Source organism: Microcebus murinus, chromosome X (assembly GCF_040939455.1).
Source record: "Microcebus murinus isolate Inina chromosome X, M.murinus_Inina_mat1.0, whole genome shotgun sequence".
NCBI classification, from domain to species: Eukaryota; Metazoa; Chordata; class Mammalia; order Primates; family Cheirogaleidae; genus Microcebus; species Microcebus murinus.
The window spans coordinates 56,125,647-56,147,028 of record NC_134136.1 but is presented as its reverse complement, the minus strand read 5'-3'; the positions used below and the strand labels follow the sequence as shown (position 1 = coordinate 56,147,028).

The following is a 21,382-nucleotide window of genomic DNA, read 5'->3' as shown; positions in this document are numbered from 1 at the left end:
TCTTAATGAGTAGACAAGTACTAGCTGGAAAAAGGTCATCTTTTGGCCTCCTCACCTTCATCTGAACAGGGACAGTATGGCAGAACAGGCCACTCACTCATCCCCATCCCATCTAAGGAACATTAAAAACAACCAAGGGTCTCCTCCCCAGGTTCCCTCCCCAGGCCTTATTCCATGTGGCCACCCCTCTGGTGACCAGGTATCACTCAATGGAGGCCAGCAACAGCCACCTTCCCAGCCTCCTCACCTCTCTTCGTTGATGCCACACATGCGAATCCGGTCAGAACTGGTCCAGTTATGCACGCCGCTGTAGAGCGGTGCTGTAGAGATCATGACAGCCACTCACCACCAGATAGGACCCACTGTGGCCACTCCCCTGGGAAAAAAGAAGCCAGCACAATCAAAACTTGTAACAGGGACAGCTGCTTTAACCACTTTTTACACAGAAATGTTTCAATAAAGGTAATTATAGCACTGAAATGTTGAAGCAGTCTCTCTCACAAGCCAGCTTGCTATGGAAAATTAAGGTCCAAATGGGGAAGAGGGAGCGCCAGCCTTCTAGGAATCCATAGGTTTCAGGATGGAGATGAGGACACTGTTAATCACCTAGAGTGATTTTTAAATTATCGTAAAAGACAGATATGCTTGAGCATTCGAGGAAATTCAATCTATTTCAGACAAATGAGATGACAGTGTATTTTTCTACACATTTAACCTAACCAACTACAATTAGAGGGTTGTACCCATATATGAACAGTGCATTGAAAGACTACTGTGGGGATCTTTTTCTCATCTACTCTGTAATTCATGGGTACCGAAGTATTTGAGTGACGTAGGCAATTTAAGCTCTCCAGAGGAAGCACATGCTTTTGTATAAGCCCTTCAACTATACTCTATTCTGACTTCAAGTTGGACATATAACCTGGTTTAAAGATTCCTCCAAATCAGGTGCAATATTCCTTGTACTCTGATCACCAATAAGCAAACAAAAAACAATGTTCCATCAAGAACCGTAAGTTTCTGTCCTTGTCCCTTCCTATTAGTCTGTCATCCCAATGACCTACCACCCCCTTCACCAGCCAATGTCCAGCTCTCGCTGTTGACAACCAGGGCACAGTCAATTCACCTTCCAGAGAAAATGAAGCATCAAGATAAAGCTTTATCCAATAGGCTTGTCTTAAGACCCTTAAACTCTTGAGTTAGCTTATTAGCTAAAATCCTTATTCATCAAAGCTCAACTGAACAGAACCCTATGGTGATCAGAATTTTATGTTATCCTCCATTTTCCAAAGAAGTAAATCACATTAAAATATAGTCACATCAGGAACTTGTTTCATTTGTCTTTTGTTCAGTTTTCAGAAACTGTCCCCATTCAGCACAATATCACAACTTATTGAGCCCCTACCAAGTGCCAGTACTGTCCTAGGTACCAGGGATTTAATGCTTAACACAACATACCAAAATTCCCACCTGCATGGAGCATATATCCTAGTGGGACAAGATGGATTAAAAAAAAAATGTTAACTAATTCTATGTCACAGCATGTTAGAAGGTGGTACAACATAGGCCTAGGGCCATGGGGACAGTCTGGGTGGTGTGGGGCAGGTTGGCTATAATTTGTAATAGGGTTATCAGGGTAGACCTTGCTGAGAAGGAGACATTTAAAGAACCTGAGGGAGGCGAAGGAGTGAGCCTGAGGGAAGGGTGCGTGCCAGGGTCCTGGGCAGGAGGCTGCCTGCTAAGAAGAGCCAGGAGACCAGCATGGAAGGAAGGAGGGAGGTAGTAAGAGGTGAGCAGAGGTGTGTCCACCCATGCCCTTCCTGGGCCTCATCCTGCTCCCCATCTCTACAGAGCAAGACACTGCTGCCCTCACCCCTTTTCTTTACACTTTCCCCTCTCCTGGCTCTCCTGACCCAGTGCCTGCTGGCTTCTCTGAGGCCCATTTCTCCCACTGCCCGCCTCAGGGACCTGGGCGTTCACTGAGGTCTGCCCTGCATCTGCCTCTCTGGCTCTCCTCACCTCTGCCCCCTCCCGTTCCTTCCCCTTCCTATTTCCCAAGGCTCCTTCTCTCTTTCCCTCCCTCCCCAATCCTCCCCTCTCTCCCTCTGTCACCATCCCCTCTCCTCTGACTTCCTCCCCCTTCCCACCTCTCTACCCTGTGCTCTCCTCACTTTATCTCACCTTCCCTATTTCCCTCAGTCTCTCCTCCCTCTCCCCCTCCTTCCCTTTCTCCCTCCTCTGTGCCTCATCCTCCCCTCTACTCTTTGGCCTTCAGTCTGTCTGTCTGTCTCCCTCTGCTTCTCTTTTCCTCCTCCATCTTTTTCTGGCTCTCCCTGGCTCTCCCACCCCATCTCTTTCCCTCTGTGTGAGTTGTGAGCCTTGCCCCTCCTCTCTAAGTGCATGTTTCAACTCACTCCTTGGTGCTCTGGTAACTCCCAAATCTGTATCTCTAGCCCTGACCTCTCTCCTAAGGCCCAGACCAGAATTTCCAGCTGCCAGCAACTCACTGTTAATTGGATGTCCACTGAGCCCCTCAAACTCAACGTGTCTCAAACCGTACTCATTATCTGTACCCATAAACCCACTCCCCACCCCCCATGTCCAGCACCAGCATGCAGTGTGTTTCCCGTCTTAGTTAATGGCACTACTGTCCCCTAGCCTGGAAATTTCCACCTTGTCATCTTCAACTCCATCTCTCCCTCGGCTACCCATATCCAATCAGGAATCAAGCCTCAATAATGCCATCTTCATCCTTGCCTTCCACCTCTCTTGCCACTATCCTGGTGCAGACCCTCATCAGCTCTCACCCAGAATATTACAAGTGCCTCTTAACTGCTCCCTCTGCCTCCAATCTCTTGATTCTACAATCAATTCATCTTCTATAGCTCCCGTTCGATCATGTCACCCTCTCCTCTCCTCAAAAGCTTTCAATAGCTTTCCTGGGCCTTCAGCATCAAGCCCATGTATTTCTTAGCACAGCCCTCATGACCTGGCCTCAAACCTCCTCTTCAGCCACATCCTGCCAGTTCCCTGCCACCCTTGCCACTCCCTGCTCCTGACCCTTCCTAAGAAGACCATCCAGCTTTAGGACTCCGCTGCTTCCTCACCCTGCAACAGCCTCTCCCTGTGCCCCCTTTCCTCTCTCTATCATCCTCCAAGACCTAGCTTAAATGTCATCATGTCATCCCCCAGGCCCTGATCAGCTAACCCCTCCCTCTCTGGTTCTCCTCAAACATCTAATTTCCACCTCTACCACAGCACTGATTCTTATTCTCTGCAGTGTGGTTACTTGGGGGCGTGGAATGTCTGTCTCCCCCACCAAACAATCAACTACTCAAGGTGAGAAACAGCATTCTTTTTCATTTTTTGTTCCTTCACAACACCTTATATATAGTAAGCACTTAGTAAATGCGAGTTATATGGAACTGAATTCTGGATGAGAACTGAGGTGATGACCCTGAGAAATCACAAGAAGAAAAATCAACCAAAAAAAAAAAAAAACATTCACCATGCTTGCTTACTGTAGAAAAGAATTTTGTACTCCAATGAAAAAACTATGAATTGTCTATAGCACACCCTTCTGGGCTGTCTGATTTTAACCCGGTTCATTGTGTTTGAGCTATTTTGCACCTCTATAAATTTCAGATAACTGATGGATATGCAAAGTCTGTCTTATCCATAGAGTTTGGACTAACTTTCCTCCCCACTGTGGAAAAATCAGTTTTGCCTCTATTTGCAATTTGAATCCTTTACTCCATATAAATTTGTGCTTTTTGATTTTTTCTTTGAACTGGCTATAATATCTATTCTCTAGTTGATTAACAAGTAAAATAAAATCTTTAACACGTGTTCATTTTTGTATCTGTACAAGAGTCATGATTTTTTTTACCTTTTTCTAAAAATTATCTTTAAACATTACTAAGACAGTTATGTGGGTTAGCATAATTTTAGAAAGATTTTTAACAAGGACCCCATTCCCCGAACATCCTGGTTAATCAAGTTTTGACTGTTTCTTAGAATATCCTCAGTTTAAGAAACAGGAGCTCAGCCTATTGGCTGATGCACGAGGTACTTTTTTCATCTTTTCTCTCTAGGAAGCATTAAAGGACTTAGGCAATGGAAGGGGCGATTCTTGCCATAAGATGCACTTCAACACAAAGTACAAGTGTTAGTTTCTACCCAAATACCTATAGGCAGCAGATATAAGTCAGTGACTATGGATTTTTCATTCTCACATTTATTTTTATTCTGTTTAGAGGGGATTAGTAGTTTATAGGGTCTGGGGCAGAAATCAGAGGGGGAATCCCAGCATTTGGAAAGAAAATGCATAAAAAAAACATCACCTAGATAAAGAGTTTTCAGACCAAATAAAAAACAAACCAAAAAGAGAAAACCAAGTTAAAACCAAAATAATTACTATGCAATACATATTTTATGGCTACCTAGAGAGCAAAACTGATACTGGACACGTCATACAAGAAATCAAGATTGGCCAGGCGCAGTGGCTCACGCCTGTAATCCTAGCACTCTGTGAGGCTGAGGTGGGAGGATTGCTTGAGCTCATGAGTTTGAGACCAACCTGAGCAAGAGTGAGACCCCGTCTCTACTATAAATAAAAAGAAATTAGCCAAACAACTAAAAATAGAAAAAATTATCCAGGCACGGTGGCGCGTGCCTATAGTTCCAGCTACCTGCGAGGCTGAGGCAAGAGGATCGCTTGAGCCCAGGAGTTTGAGGTTGCTGTGAGCTAGGCTGATGCCACAGTACTCTAGCCCAGGCTACAGAGTGAGACTCTGTCTCAAAAATAAATAAATAAATAAATCAAGATTTGTCCCCCTGAACCAGAGAGAAAGCAAAAGGAACTCCTGACACAGCACTAGAAAACAGGCTCCTCGTTGCATCAATGCCCACGTAAAAAGGTAGGAGTCAGGATGGTCAATGTAAACCAACATTTCCCAAGCCACAATCACTGAAGAGCTTGTCTGAAATACAGAGTCATAGGTCTCAGCCCTAGAGATTCTGATTCAGTAGGTCTAGGGTTTTGTTTTGTTATACATCATGCCCAATCAAATTAGTAACCACTCAACTGTAAACTACTCAGGATAGGTGAGCAAAAAGGAAAAACCTTACAGACATGCCACACTTGGTAGGTTCCACTGGTGTACACACTCCAATACTAGCTTGATTTCACTTGAAGCAACCATACTCGTGTTCGTTCTCTCTCTCTCTCTGTCTCTGAAGGGAACCATCACATCCAAGGCGAAGTTCCAAAAAGGAACTTGGATGAAACTTGGTAATCCCAAATGACCCAGGAAGCAGAGGCACAAGGATATGAATTACCTCAAAGGATTTTCCCAGATGTCACAACCATGTAATTGTTAAGAAATGAACAGCTGCATGGCCCAAGAACCAAATGTTGGTCACTGCCTGCAAGTCAGTGGGACCACTGTGAGCTATCTCCATGTGGGGGGGGGGACTCAAAAGACATATCCAACTCATGTGAAGACAAAGAAGAGCACATGCTCAACCAACCCAAAGCCAGGAGCATGGCTGAAAAAAATAAAAATAAAAATTTTCAATTTAGGAGGGACACGCATTCAGAAGTTAGGACTGACCAAGATCCAAAGAAATGGCCAGGTGTGGTGGCTCATACCTATAATCCTATCCTTGGCCTCGTGAGAGGCCAAGAGTTTGAGATCAGCCTGGGCAACATAGCCAGACCCCATTGCTAAAAAATAATTGAATAAAAAAGATTAAGATATGAGGAAATGAATCCAACCAGCAGGCAGCAGAGAGCAGGCAGCCAGACACAAACACCACACTATGGAATGAGATAAACCAAAAAGGAAATGGACTGATAGGAGAGCAATAACTTTAAAATGGTGAAAATAGCAGCTAAGCTGAGGGCAGAGTGGAGGAAAAATCATAAGGAAGCAGAGATCTTTAAAAAAAATCCAAAAGAAAAACACTAGAAGACAATGGCAGGTGTGACAGGCATGAAAGAGAAGCCCATTGCATATCACAACCAAAAGGGAAAAAATGAAATAGGGGAACCTGAATATTTCACCATCATGGGCCAAACTGAAACACTGTGGGGAAGCACGGAAGACAGACATTTTAGAAAAGTTAAGAGAGAATATGTGCTCAAAAGGGAAAGAACAACATCAAATTACAGCACAAGTCAGGGTTAGAGGAGTTAGTAGAAGGGAATGGGCAGCACTAAAATCTCAAAGGAGATTGTACAGATGGAGTAGAATTTTTTTGTATTTTGTTTTGAAATGAAGATGCCAAAACAAGCAGATTTCACAACAATTACAAGCAAAAGGATGGTTGTCATCATGCATATGAGGAAGAGAAGGACATTAAAGGAGGCAATAGCACATCTATCTGACAAATGTTTTCTACCAATGTAGGCACTGTTTAAAGTTTTTAACCTTGAAAATGATCAGACAGGGTGTTCATTCAGTTGACAAATGTGCAGAATCACGTAGCTCCCTTTGTGGCCAAAGACCCCTTAATGTAGAACAATCAGAGCTGGCAACTATGGAACACAACTAGTCCCTCTACACATAGCATGAACCTGCCCATTTATTCATGTTAAACTCTACCATCAAGACAGTAAATTAGAAACCCACGATTAAGAAGGTCTCAGCTAAACTAAATCTGGTAGTACTTCCCCAGGCTCCTTTTGGTTCATACTGCCTGGTGACCTGGAAGCAATTATGATTTTAAAAAATGAAAGAGCCGGAAAATATTCATCTTGAAGCCTGGCCCTGAATCTGTCCTCAAGAGGATAGGCGTGGCCAGTAGACAGTTTAAGGAGGAGGGTTGGGTCCGTGATGACTAATGAGTAAAGAAAACCAACTTTGGGACCTACTGCTCCAATAGAAACCCAGAGCTCTTGGTAAAGTTCCCATAAGACAGAGGCAAACCTCACAGAAGCAAAGGAGAGGCTACCCCATTATACCACTTCCCTGAGGAGATCCAAGAGACCACTGACATTGAGATCCCAGGCTAAAGGGAAAAGGCCATGGCTTCTGCCTAGTCACTGAAGTGCCTTTAGAGAGAAAATAAAGCTTCTCATCATTTTCCATAGGAAAGTGTACACATACCCAGCAAGGATAACATTACCTGGCTTTAGATATGGAATTCTTGCTATACAGATCTTACCTCCTGGTTGCTCAGCTTCCTTCCATGTATATTCAACAGGACCTATATTCAACAAGAGACTAACATTCCTGTTTTCCCTACTTCATTACATACCCCAACCTCTGTCCCCAATGAGGAAGTTCTCCTAATTTAAATTGTTCTATTTTAATGATGTCCTGTGTAAGGGTTTCTAATATTCTCCTCAGGCTTTCCCCCCAATATTTATATCCCCTCATCTTTCCCTACTATTAACCAAATAGCTTTCCCTGAAATCCAAGAGTTCCACAGACATGTCCCAATCACTTTACTTTGTCTCCCTTCATGCAAAGTGGGTTCCTCTATCACCACACACACACAATCAACTGGAAATAATATGCCAGGCAATTTAAAGAAGGAAGAAGGGCCCTTTGTGCTGTTCATCCCAACCTTCTGCCTGACTAAATTTATTCTAGCACTTTCTAGTTCCCTGGATTTTTTTCTTCCTATCTAAATAGTTCCACTCGTATGTTTACCCCAAGGGATCAGTCTTATAAGGGACCTTGTATCTTGTTCCCAGATACATTAATTCTTATATTTACTGAGAAAGCTGAGTAGTTGCATGCACAAAGTTCCACCATGGACCCCTTCATAGACTAGTTGGGTACCTCCGTGTTTAAAAACCTTGTCTATAAACATTTAAGAGACTGGATACAAAGGACTGTTAACTGTCTGTTAAACATCTGAGAGTTTACTCATTCAAATGAAGGTAGTTACCTCCAAAGTAGTCACCTCAGGAGGCTGGACATTCATCTCAACTAAGTGGCCCAGGTTTGCAATCTTGCTGAAGCTCCTCTGTGAGCATTACCATCCAAACCCATGCCACGCCCTTGTCAATCTCCTCACTAGTAAGTCCCATTCTTTCAGGGATGATTTCATATTTAGGAATATCCAAAATCCATTCAGAACCATCCAATCAAACAGCAGCAATATTAAACAGATCTGCCTAAGCAAGCAGCATCCATAGCCTACACACTGTGGTAGGAAAACTTGGACAGCACTCGCAGTCCCCACTTCTCACCATCTCAGACTGTCTCACTATGACCATTTACCATGTCACGTGCAAAACGGGAATAAACCAGTTCCTACCGAAAATTGAGAATAATGTGAAAGCACTTAAAAGGACCAAAGGAAATCTACTCCAACAATGAAGTAGGCAAAAGTTTTAATCTTTCACTTACATTTTCATACCACTAGATTATTTTAGCTTTTCAACCTGTTGCCATGATACTTTTTTCCCATTATACAAACAGTACTCACTTCCATTTACTGCAGTAAGGAAATTATTTTACTCCATTTAAAGAAGACAGTCCATCTGGGCGAGCTGGTTTATCTCTGTAACCCTAGCACACTCTGGAAAGCTGAGGTGGGAGGACTGCTTGAGGCCAGGAGTTCGAGACCAGCCTGAGCAAGAGCAAGACCCCGTCTCCACAAAACATAGAAAAATTAGTCGGGCATGGTAGCATGTACCTGCAGTCCCAGCTACTTGGGAGGCTGAGGCAGGAGGATCGCTTGAGCCTAGGAGTTTGAGGTTGCTGTGAGCCAGGCTGACGCCACAGCACTCTAGCCTGGGCAACAGAGTGAGACTCTGTCTCAAAAAAAAAAAAAAAAAAGCCTACTGGAATGCATACACAGATATTTGAAGAGACCACTATTAGGTTATTTTTTCTATTCTCTTAGCCCAGACCAGACCCAGCTATGGGTTCAACTAATTTTATATATATTACTCATTCAAAGGTATACATCTTTCACTAAACAGTATTAGCACAAAGAGGTTCCAGTTCTTGGTATTGACTCAATCTGCTACCAGTCCACAGTTCCTCAAGGCTAAAAAGAATATTTTCTACTTCATTCATTCATTTATTAATTAGAGGCGAGGTCTTGCTATGTTGCTCAGGCTGGACTTGAACATATGGGCTCAAGCAATCTTCTCACCTCAGCCTTCCAAATAGATGGACCTACAGGCACACACTACGACACCCAGCTAATTAAAAAAAAAAATTGTAGAGAAGAGGTTTCGCTATGTTGCCCAGGCTGGTCTCAAACTCCTGGCCTCAAATGATCCTCCTACTTCAGCCTCCTAAGTTTCTGGGACTATAAGCCCACCACACTGCACCCGGCTATTTTCTACTTCTTTTAATATCCCCCTCCCAGTAGTGTCTAGCATGATACAAGGCACACAATATGTGCTCAATAAATACTTGCTAAACTACTATGGAAAACTGAAATCCTATTTCACATGGAGACCAAGTATCCCATGTAAAAATCATTGGGTCTATGGATTGCTTTTACTTCCCTTGCTCTCACATAAACTTTCTCTTCTTTCTTTTCTTTACTTCCATGATAAAGACAATCACCAAAATAAAATAAAATGGAGCCAGGCAAAACAATAAAATCAACTTCTAATTATCTGAGTGTGGCTTAGCCATATCTAATTTTTTTTTTTTTTTTTTGAGTCAGAGTCTCGCTTTGTTGCCCAGGCTAGAGTGAGTGCCGTGGCATCAGCCTAGCTCATAGCAACCTCAAACTCCTGGGCTCAAGCGATCCTCCTGCCTCAGCCTCCCGAGTAGCTGGGACTACAGGCATGTGCCACCATGCCTGGCTGATTTTTTCTATATATATTAGTTGGCCAATTATTTCTTTCTATTTATAGTAGAGACGGGGTCTTGCTCTTGCTCAAGCTGGTTTCAAACTCCTGACCTCGAGTAATCCGCCCACCTCAGCCTCCCAGAATGCTAGGATTACAGGCGTGAGCCGCCATAGCTAATTTTTAAATTAGCCGCCATAGCTAATTTTTAAACCCAGCCAATTTATGGACTGCCTTTTGCCACTGTCAGTAAATATGTGCTCAAGGAACAACTCATTTTAATATTTGCCTAAACAATATAAATAGGAAGGTAAATCTGCTGGAGAGGGGGGCAGGTAGAAAATAATAATGCATTTTCAAAGTCAAACAGAAATTATTAATTTGTTAACCAATCTACTATTTTAGATTGGCCTGGTATCACTCTCTCCCTATATTGGCATAGCTAACAGAGAATTGACTGTTGGCATCAAAGTCCACCCTAGCTATAGAGGGGAGGTCTATTTTACAAGTCATCAGTTTTCTCTGCTCAGAAGTTTAGCTTGGGGAATCCAGAGCAATTTGAGATATTATTCTCTCCCATTCTATCATTGATGAACATCCTTGACATAGGGCCACACCAGCCCCTGGCTCTATCTACAAGCTTTTGTAGAATTTCCAGATGTCAGAGACAGCTGGAAAACCCAACCAGTCATAATTAAATACAGCAGCCCTTTTAAGAAAGCAATGGGTTTTTAAAATGTCATCCATGGCCCAAAATGTCCCCTAAAGTTTCAATGGGATATACACTCTTCAGTTCCTGTCCTGAAATACTGAGCAGTGTTACAACACAGCTGTTAAAGAAGCTGCCAGTTCCACCTCAAAGGTGGATACAGTGAGGAGCCAAGCTATTTCTTCCTATCATGCTGTAAATGTTAAAAGAGTACTAATACAGCAGGCATATGAAGAAAGAGGACAGAGAATCAAGCTATAAGGCAACACTCAGGAGCTACTGATAGTTTTCATTCTAGCACCATGTATACTATAACATAATATAAAAGGTAATATCATAAGATACAACTGAATAAGAAAAATTAGATTACAGTATAATATAGATCCCATTTATTGGGCACCTATCATGGGCCTGGCGCTATATATATACATTATCTTGTGTAATCCTCACAGCCCTGTGAGACTGGTATTATCGTCTCCATTGTATAGATGAGAAAACTGAGGCTCAAGAAAGTTAAGTGACTTGCTTCCTGTGACATAGCTAGGAAGTAGAAGATCAAGGACCCTAACCCTAAGGCTGTATGTCTCCAAAGCCCCCCAGGTAATTCTGATGCGTGGTCACGTTTGAGAACAACTGCACTATACTAACGTGGGCACACTACAGGCAAGTCAAACCCAAGTATAGCCTCATCATAAGAAGATACCTAACCATTTCATGGATTCAGGTATGAAGTGTACCAACTCATCCTTGGGATCATAGTCACATATGGTATATTTTTCCACAGAACTTTGGAAAATAAAAATCTGCTTGTTCTTGTCCCTAGACACCAGCATTATAACCAAACTCGACTGTATCCTTAAATAGCACTAACACTATGATTTCTAGGCATACCTTAGTAATGAGGTAACCAAATTTTGTTTCTTAGCAGACAGTCAGTAAAAAAGCCCAAAACACAAAGCTTTCCCTCCTCCTTAGTACTCTCGATTGTTCACAGACAAGAAGCTTAAGGTCTTCTTAAAATCCAAATGAAGATATATCCTGTCTCACATATTCTGATGAGTAAATCTGAAAATTACCACATTTTACAAATAATAAATCATTTCTCTTCAAATTCATCACAATTCATTGACCAGGAAAAATATGACCTTGACAAGCAGCCTGCAATTACTTTTTAAAAAATGATCCATTTCTTAATGTTTTATGGGGAAAGGGTGGGTCTGCTTTAAAAAAAAAAAAAAAAAGAGGGAACTAGAACAGCATATTTGAATTATGAGGATAGAAACAGAGTTAAAATTTTACTCTTGACCAGAATGCAGCTTTAGTTAACCAAAGAAAGTTCTCATCATAAAAGATTGTTTTTAAGTTACGAACAACGTAAAAGGGGATGATTTGGAAAGAGAACTGTTTCTACATTATTATAAGGATGACCATTCAAAAACTGGTATTAGGCTGGGCACGGTGGCTCACACCTGTAATCCTAGCACTCTAGGAGGCCGAGGCGAGAGGATTGCTCAAGGTCAGGAGTTCAAAACCAGCCTGAGCAAGAGTGAGACCCCGTCTCTACTAAAAATTAAAAAAAATTAATTGTCCAACTAAAAATATATAGAAAAAAAAATTAGCCGGGCATGGTGGTGCATGCCTGTAGTCCCAGCTACTCGGGAGGCTGAGGCAGAAGGATTGCTTGAGCCCAGGAGTTTGAGGTTGCTGTGAGCTAGGCTGACGCCACGGCACTCTAGCCAGGGCAACAGAATAAGACTTCGTCTCAAAAATAAAAAGAAAGAAAACTAGTATTAATAAAGACTAATTTGGCCGGGCTCAGTGGCTCATGCCTGTAATCCTAGCACTCTGGGAGGCTGAGGCGGGCGGATTGCTCAAGGTCAGAGGTTCGAAACCAGCCTGAGCAAGAGCAAGACCCCATCTCTACTATAAATAGAAAGAAATTAATTAGCCAACTAATATATATATAGAAAAAATTAGCCGGGCATGGTGGCGCATGCCTGTAGTCCCAGCTACTCGGGAGGCTGAGGCAGTAGGATTGCTTGAGCCCGGTAGTTTGAGGTTGCTGTGAGCTAGGCTGATGCTACAGCATTCACTTTAGCCTGGGCAACAAAGTGAGACTCTGTCTCAAAAACATAAATAAATAAAAATAAAAACTAATTTGTATATGAGGTTATATAAAATACTGTGTTAGCATCCTAGTGACCAAAAGGTAGGTATTAGCTCCCTCTTTGGCCGTCCTGATGCTAAACATTCTTGCAAGCATGGACTCACACCTAATTCAAACTCCAGCATTAAGAAACTTCCTTTCAGCCAGGCGTAGGGGCTCACACCTGTACTCCTAGTGCTCTGGGAGTGCCAAGGCAGGAGGGTCACTTGAGGTCAGGAGTTTGAGACCAGCCTGAGCAAGAGCAAGACCCAGTCTCTACCAAAAATAGAAAAAATTAGCCAGGCACTGTAGCACACACCTGTAGTCTCAGCTACTTGGGAGTCTGAGGCAGGGGGATCAAGTGAGCCGAGAAGTTTGAGGTTGCAGTGAGCTATGATGGTGCCACTGCACTCTACTCACGGTGACAGAGTGAGACTCTGTCTGAAAAAAATAAGAAGAAAAGAAAGAAAAAGAAATTTCCTTTCTTTTTGAAAACTCAAACATCTAGGGTATTCTTTCCCCTTATGTGATCATTAGTGGCTTCTCCCCTTTCTTATTTTACCCCAACAATTTCCACTTTACACAACACTCACTCTGTTCCACTCTGGTGTTCACTTTCTTATCCAAACTTAACCTCAAATTTCTTCTGATTCTCAGATGCTGGTTGGCCCTGGAGAACAACTCTCTACTCTACATGGCCATTCTTGTCCATTCCAAGCTTAGCTCAGCCCAAAATCAATGAGCTCCATATGGCTTCCAGTGCAACTCCTGATTGAAGCCTCTCGTCCATGCCCCTACCTTACCTTCCAATTCTGGCCCAAGGCTCTCATGCCACTGTTCTTAATTTGGTTTCACTCTGGAATTTCCATCAGTCACCTCCTTATACCTAGGATCCCTCCCACCTGCTGACTGGAAAAACTAGTGTATTCCCACTTTCTCCTCCTTTCAAGGCCATTATATTTAGGAAAGTGAATCCTTTCCCCTATTTAGTATCCTTACTTTAGTAAAGATTTTCTAATTAATGCTTAGATGTGTAAGCCCTAGATCCCAGCTAACCTCTGCTTCCTGAGCCCTCCCGGAGCAGTGGCTGTCAATGGCAAACTTCTCCATTTCCCAACACCAGCTCCAAAGACAGCTGGGTAAATTTCTTCTCCCTTTGGCTTATTCTCTTTTTTTTCTCTCACATTCTGCACTTTTAACCTGTATGCTAAGTTCTCTATTCCCTTGCAGGTTAATATATTTGTATTTCTCCCAAAATGCCAGTTTTCCCCAACCCTACTTTTACTCAAGCTCTTCCTTCTCTCTTGCCCCAAACTTAGTGATTCTAGCATAAAAGTGAAATGAGCCTTCAGGGTTCTTCAAATTTTACTTTGAAAACATTATCCTGAAGATTTCTACCTTTTCCTTAGTTGGCCCTAACATGGGACCAAGTGATGACCACCTTTCTTCCCCCTTCATTGCCTAATCAACCCTCTTTTTGACTTTTCTATTTGCCTTCCTCCTTTCTAATGTTCAAGTCTTTTTCCCCCATAATTCTGTTTCTCTCAAAGAAGGCTCCCGCAACCCATAATCCAGACTAATCATGTGGTTAGAATCTCTGCCACCTGTACTAAACATTTTTCTACTTAGTGAACTGCATCAGGAATAGAGCAGAGACCTCAGGAGTAACCCCTTCTGCCTACACCACTGAGAAAGAAAGGGATCCTCCCTCTCTCCCTACCCTTTCCTGGCAAATCGAAACAGCCAGATCCATATGAGCACCCTTGGTGCAGCCACCAATTCTTCTGGAACTCCCTCCATTTTGCCCAATCCCCACTCCAACAGCAGAGCTTGCCAAGGCCGTAGCTTTTCTCTGCCCTATACCAACAATTTGCCATCCCTTCCTTACTGGCCTAAAGAACTCGTCCTCCTTAACCCAGACATCAACATCCCTTCCCCTTCCTCCAGCAATGATTTCCCAAGTCCTGGTCTTCTCAGAGCCAGAATGAAAAGAAACCTACCTACCCTTGCTGCAAAGCTGGTAACAGGGTCCGCCCTCTTAAAGTCAATTTTAGTAAACCTCTATGCCCCAAGGCCTGTGCCTCTCATTCCCCCTCATTCCCCACATCCACCCCAAGGGCAGTTGCCTCAGTTGCCCTATCAAAAGATGTCTGCCTATCAATATCCTCATGACTTAGTCCAGATGGCCATGTCCCTCCTAAACTCTACAATCAACCCTCAGATTCTCTTGACTCACCAAGCCCCCTGCTCCTCCCTCCCAGCTCCCCCAGTCTTTCCTACTAACTGGTTCTCCATCAGAATTTCACAGATTCCTCCCCAACCTTTTGCTTCTATTTGGAGCTCCTGGAATTGGGTTCTTGGAATTGGGTTATCCCATTTAATCCACAGTGGAATCCCCCAAATTTCTTTCCTACATACTGTCATCTTCAGTACCACATGGTGACATCATCATCTGCCCCAAACATCCTCTGTTGTGCCACCTACCATCTCCCCCATAATAAAGCTCCCTCAATTCCAACATTCAAAGACAGGACAGGGAACAGAGAACTCGATAACCTTTAAAGTCCCTTCCAACCTTAGAATTTTATTATCCACCTAATCCACTCCCAACCCCAAATGCATCCCCTGTTTATTTTCCCATAACGCGTTTCAGCAGCGTGCTTTTGAGAATAGCCTTCAAAGTTCAAAGAACCATGGGGCTAATCAGTGCAATGCTAACCTACAACTGCATCCTGAGAAGTCTCACCAAAGATTTTTGCAACTATATTCCACCTCTGTGGCACAGGGACGACCTCCAAACTGCCTTGAGAGTATTCTGCTGTGGTACAAAGTTCCTGGGCCTCCTTCTCACACTCTCATAAAGAGCTCCTAAACCCTGGGCTAGACTGGTGCTCACCAAGGGACGCCTGTGCTTACTGTCTATTCTAGGAGACACCCAGAACGAGTATCACCACATCGACAGTTTCGATCAGCCAACACTGAAAAATCTCAAAACAATAAAACAAAAACATAGTGCTTCCACTGGGGGAGGGGGGAGGTGCGAGCGAAATAGAAGGGCACCCCCACCGGCCTGTGCTACTGGCCTCCCGCGTTCGCAGCGTGCTTCCCTCCCACCTTTTCCCTGGACCACAGCTCTCCCTACAACGATCTCCTGGCACCTCCACAACGCGAAATCCCTAGCCGAGGTGCAGCCGGCTCCTCCCAGCCTTACCCCGGACGTCCCTCTGGCCCAGCCTTCCTCTCGGCGGGACCCTGGCGAGGAGGGCCCGCTCCACAGTCCAGTTCACCTCCCTATCCCTTCCCGGGCCTGTGAGCGCCCCAGCAGGGTTCTGTCCCGAAGCCGAACCTCGACGAGCCAAGCCCACGAGGCCCGTCGTGGGACCCACACCCCCCTTCCTTCTCCCAGCACCTCGTCCTCCATGCACCCAGCCCCCGGGGCTCCTCAACGTCGTCTTCCCGGCTCGTACCGCCCCCCGTCGGGGGCTCCACCCCCCCGCCTGCCCCCGCCCCCAGGACGGCCCTCTCCCCACCGCGCGCCGCCTGCGCCCTCTGCCCCGGCACGGGACTCTCTTTGGCCTCCGCTCCCCGCCCAGAAGCGGCGGCGGCGGCGGCGGCAACGGCTGCGGCGGCCCCAGCAGGAGCAGCAGCGGCGGCGGCGGCGGCGGCAGCGGCGGCGGCGGCAGCAGCGCCGCCCCGGCCCCGCCCCGCCGCCCGCCGGAGCCCCACGCCCCGCCCGCCCGCCCCGCCGCCGGACTGCTCCCCCCGAAGCCCACCACTAAGCCCCCCCACTCCCCGGCCGCGATCCGCTCGAATCCTGCTCCACTGGGCCTGCTGTCCGTTCCTCACGCCCCTTAAGACCTGGGGTGGGGGAGCCCTGGGGTTCACGGCCATCCCTCTCCCTCCATCTCCAAGGGCTGGGGGATTACCCCTGATCCCAAAACCCGGCCCCGTAACCGGAGCCTCCCTCCTTCCAGCCCTCTGCTTCGCTCGCCGACCCCTAGCCTCCAGGCCTGGCGCGAAGCGGGTGGAGGGCTTGCATGCCGATCTCCCCCCTGGTTTGCCGGGGCTAGTAGGAATTGCCCCCGATCTCACCCTCCTTCAATTTAAGCCCCCTCTCCGCCGCGCCCGGCCCGGCGGCCCCCGCCCCTACAGCGAGGGCAGCGGAGCCAGGGCGCTCCTAAGTCATCCCCCGCCTTTTTTCCAGGGACTCAGATAATTGCCCCTGCCCCCATCACAGCACTCCCACTCCCGAACCCAGGCCCCGCCGCCACCTAGGGGTACCCCTTACCCTACGGTTCCCGCACCCCAGTACCGGGAAGAAAGCAGCCCTGAGGAGCACCCGTCGCACCTCCCCTCAGAGGTTGGAGGGTTATTTTCTCCTGGTCTCTTCAAGACTTCATTACGGACACCCCCCCCAAAAAAAAAACAACCCTTTTCCCACCCTGCCCTACTAGCCAGCCTCCCTTCAGCCTCCCTTCAGATCCTTGGATCGGATCGGGGGTTGGGGCCAGGTAGTTAAAAAGATCGTAGCCTCCACCTCCCTTTCCAAGGAGTGGGGTAATTCCTATGGTTTCTCCCCCAGGATCAACCGACCCCCGTTTCCATGGAGACCCCCGCCCAGCCGGGAAGAAGACTCTCTCAGATTGTGGCGAACAAGTCTCACCTGGCTAAGAGAGAAGGGGGTCGAGGAGGGGGTAGGGCAGGGGATGGGGTAGGAAGGTGGGAAGTGGAGGGGAGCTGTCCTGAAGGGAGGGGCGAGGACAGAGCAAGCTCCAGGGAGCGCTACGTCCGGGGACACGAAGAGGACGGCGCCCCCGGGGGGCAAGCAGAGCGGCCGCAGGGCGAAGAAGGGACAGGGTTGGAGAAAGGCTTAAGATAGAAGAAGCGGGTGGGGGGATACGAAAAAGCCAGGGAGTCAAAAGGGGTGGAGGGGTTGGGGGAGAGAGAAAAAAGACGCACCTGTTCCCGGGTCGGCTCCGCGGGGAGGCTCAGGCCGCCACCCGGGCTCACTCTTACCCCCTCAGAACCGCCACCCGCCAAATACTGCCCCGATCGGATCACCCCCTCCGCCCCTTATCACCACCGACCTCCTTCTCCTCTCTCTCGGCGGCGGCGGCGGTCGGACTCTAGGAACTGAGAGGAAGAAGGGAGGGCTCAGCAAAGCGGAGGAGAGACAGAGCCACACACTGGCAGCAGCCGCGGCGAGCGAAAGAGTGAGGGGGAGAGCGGAGTGTGTGTGTGTCTGTGTGCGAGCGAAGCCTGGTGGAGTGGGTGCCGGTCGCAGGGCTCGACGGGAAGTGGAGTCCGGGCCGGTTCGCGGGCGGCGCCACCCCCTCGCCCCAGGACTACAACTCCCAGAATGCCGCCTACGCGGGGGGGGGAATGGGGAGGAGGAGGCGAAGGGAGGGAGCGAGCAAGAGAGGGAGGGACGAAAGCAGGGAGCAAGCGGCGGCGAAGGGGGCAGAGCCAAGCAGCCCCGGTGACACTGGGAGGGGAGGGGAGGAGGGGATCGCTGCAAGGACCAAGCGGATTCCGGAGAGGGAGGCAGCAGTGGCTGCAGCAAGCCGGGCAAAAAGCTAGACTCCCGGGAGAGGCGGAGGCACTCGATCCTCGGGGTTGCAGGAGCCCCACGCCCCCCCACACCTCGACGCCCCTCGAAGGGGGAAGTTGAGGAAGGGAGAAGATCGGTGCGCCGAGGCCAGGGGTTTCTTTCTTCCAACGCTCTTCACCTTATGCCCTGACCTGACTTTCTCAGACCACTAGTGCCCGATCTAGTGTGCAAATCTGAGGACCCCAGATCTCTCCTGCCGGGCAGCCCAGAACAGACGCATTCAGTCCCCTTCTCCCAGGGGGCCCAGGGAGGCTCCCCTTGCAGGCAGGGCGTGACTCCCCCCCTTCTTCCCGCCCCCCACCGTCGTCGCCACCCGCATCTCCCTCCCCGGAACCCCTCCCCTGAAGCCAGGGCTCGCCTCTCCCTCGCCCCGCCAAGAAACGGACTCCCCCTGGGGGCGACTACTGAGCCCCCTCCCTTATACTGGGCTCCTACCCACCAGTATCCCCTTCTTAGCAAGGGCCCCCCTCACCGAAGTAATACTGGGGGCGACCCGAGTTGGACTGGTGAGTACTTTCCCTCAGAGACTAGACGTCTTTCGCCACGCAGACCCTGTGTAGAGATAGAGAAGCACGTTAATACTCCCGTCCCCCCTCCCCCCAGGTTTGGATCCCCGTGGAAGTGGCTCACAGGAAAGAGGGGTCGGTAGTGGAAGTGAGCTGGGGGTGAAGCCCAATTCTCAAACCTCATCCCAGCCGTGGAAATCTCGGGATTCGCCCTTTTCCTTAAAAGCCATCAAATCGTTTGGGGTGGGGGTTAAATTATCTAAACCCCAATGTCCAAGCGACTCGAAGCAACGCTACCTCATAGGAATAAGATACCAACTAGGCTGCCGCCGCGGGAGAGAAAGTATAAACCCCCCGTCGCCATGCACCCCAAAACACGTACCCCTAGGATAATCAGATGGCTGAGGAAGGGGGGGAGGCGGTGGGAGTGCTGGAGAGTGAAAGGATTGTGGTGGGGAGGGTCTACGGGCCCCCAGAGAGCAGAATTCAGATGCTAAGGGGTGGGTGGGGGGTTCGGCATAATCGCGGACGGTGTCTTTCCTCGCTTTTCCCGGAATCGCAGCCAAACACCGTCTAACACTAGGAGCTGCTTACCACTCAGTCCCCTAGCCCCATTTGTGCGCGTGAGGCCACCGGAGCCCGGGAAGCCCCGGCACAAACTCCGCGGAAGCTGGCCTTCGCTGTCGCTGCGCTGCTGCGGGCCTCCCTCCCTCCGCTCCCGGCCCCGCCGATCTACCTTCGCCCCCGGCCGAGGCCAGACCCCGCTCGCAACTCCACGCCCCTACTCCACCCCCGGCTCCCCCTCCCCTGGCCCTCTCCCCGTGGTCCGGCCCTGCCCCTAGCACCGCCCCGCCCTACCGCTCGGTCCAGAGCCCAGCAAGTGCCCCGAACTCGCCCCCCGCCCCCACGCCCAGGCCAGTCCGGCCGGGCCTGGTTTCCCCCTCCCGCCGCGCCCCGCCCCCGAATCCACGTACTACTTCGCCACCCAACTCGGTCCGGTCCGGGTTCGGCCCGCACCCACGCCACCGGAATCCCCGATTCGGTCCGGTGTACGGCCACCCACCCCGCCCTTGCCTGGGTGCTGGCCTGGCCCGCTGCCTGCGCCCGCCTAGCCACCCCAAGCGCGGTCCAGGTCCGGGTCCCGGTGCCGGCCTCGGTCCCGGCGGCGTTGCCGCGACTCGCCACGAGGACTCGGTCCACGCAAGATCCGAACCCGCGCGGGGTGGGGGCCGCGGAAAGCAAGTTTCTTTATCCTCCCCCCGCCCCCGCCGCAGGGCTGCGCCGTCCCCCCCCCCCCCGCCCCCGCTAAGGCGCCCCCTTCACCTGGGCAGAGCCCCTTACCGCTGTCGCAACTTTGCTCTTCTCCACGCCGCCGGGGAAGCGGGCGAAGCGGGAGGAGGAGGGAGGTGGCAGGGGGTGCTGGGATCAGGCCGCTGGGCTCCGGGAGGACACGTGGGGGAGGAGGGGAAGGAGGAGGAGGAAGGGGGGGCGGGCCTGCAGTTCTCGGGGCTCCCCCTGCCAGCCCTGGGGAAGCCGGAACCTAGCCGGGCAGCCGCAGACCCCGCACTGGCCACGGGGGAAGAACGGAGCCGCCAGCCCCCGGCTCCAGGAGAGGGGGGCCGAGCAACGCCGTTCGGGGTCGGAGAGCGAGCCAGAGAGCGAGCGTTCTAGCTCACGCTTTATATATGACTCTCTCTACCCCCGTTTAGCCTAGTGTATGTGGGGGGTGGAGGCGGAGGGTCCTGCGTGCGTTGGGGGGGACGCCCCAGCGGCTCGCCCCGCCCCTCCTCCGGCCCCCACTTCCCCACCCCGGGCGACCTCGGTGCGTGGTTCTGGCGCTCAGGCACCGAGGCTGCCCGCGGGCGCAGCCCCAGCCCAGCCCCAGCGCCGAAGTGGGACAGGTGCTGGGGAAGGGAAAATGCCGGGGCTCGCCGCCTCGCCTCGCGTCTCCGGGGCGGCCCACCCTTCGTGGCAATCTCCTGGGTTGCAAACCCCTTGGGCCACCCTCAGTGGGCAACCCCCACCTGGACGTGGAGTCATCTGGGCATGGGGGGGGGCGAGAGACCTGAGGGAGGAAGGAGGAGGAGGGGGACGAAAAGTCTGTTTAAAGGGGGAAGCCTGCACGACTCTGAGCTGAAAACCTACCTCCAGTTGGGCTTCTACCCGCTTCCCCCGGGTTCTTCAGTCACCAATCCGAGCCCCTTGACCCTTACCCTTTACCCTAACGTCTCCCCGCCTGGCCAAAGGAATAAATCCTCGTGTGTGTTTACATCCCAGGCCATCCCCGGGACTGAAGGGCTGAGAACCTTACGGTCCACATTCGAACTCTGATGACTTTACATTGACTCGAAAGAGAGCAGCTCGCGAAGGAGCTGAAGCTGCCGGCCGATTTGCTTTCAGTCTTAGGGTGTTTCTTAGCAGCCCCAACCCTGAGCCCGTGATGGGGACTTCAAAGGCATCGCCTCAGCCTAGAGGGTATTAGGGGAGGTGCCCAGCAGTTCCTGGAGGATTCAGTGCTTTGGAAACGGAATGTGAAACGAATAGCAGGAATTTTTTTAATCTTTATGTGCAGATATATTGATATTATTTATTATATATTTATCTATACTAAAAAAGCCAGACAGTCATTTGGACTAGA

The 21,382-nt window shown here is 49.2% G+C and overlaps 1 protein-coding gene across 4 annotated transcripts in view; it reads right to left on the bottom strand.

Moving 5' to 3' along the window:
* BCORL1 (BCL6 corepressor like 1) overlaps positions 1-20,188 on the bottom strand; it is a 63,964-nt gene extending 43,776 nt beyond the window's left edge. For 3 of the 4 annotated variants that reach the window (XM_075999073.1, XM_012750415.2, XM_012750421.2), the window contains exons 1-3: positions 20,086-20,188; positions 18,711-18,790; positions 248-376 (exon numbers count right to left, since the gene is read on the bottom strand). Coding sequence is in view for 3 of the 4 variants with exons in the window: in XM_012750415.2 (XP_012605869.1) it covers positions 248-333 (86 nt within the window). In the remaining variant the exon portion in view is untranslated. Of the gene's footprint in view, positions 1-247; positions 377-17,714; positions 17,891-18,710; positions 18,791-20,085 lie in introns of those variants that run through there. The other variant, XM_012750417.3, reaches the window with a different exon arrangement.
* Between the last annotated feature and the right edge of the window lie 1,194 nt (positions 20,189-21,382).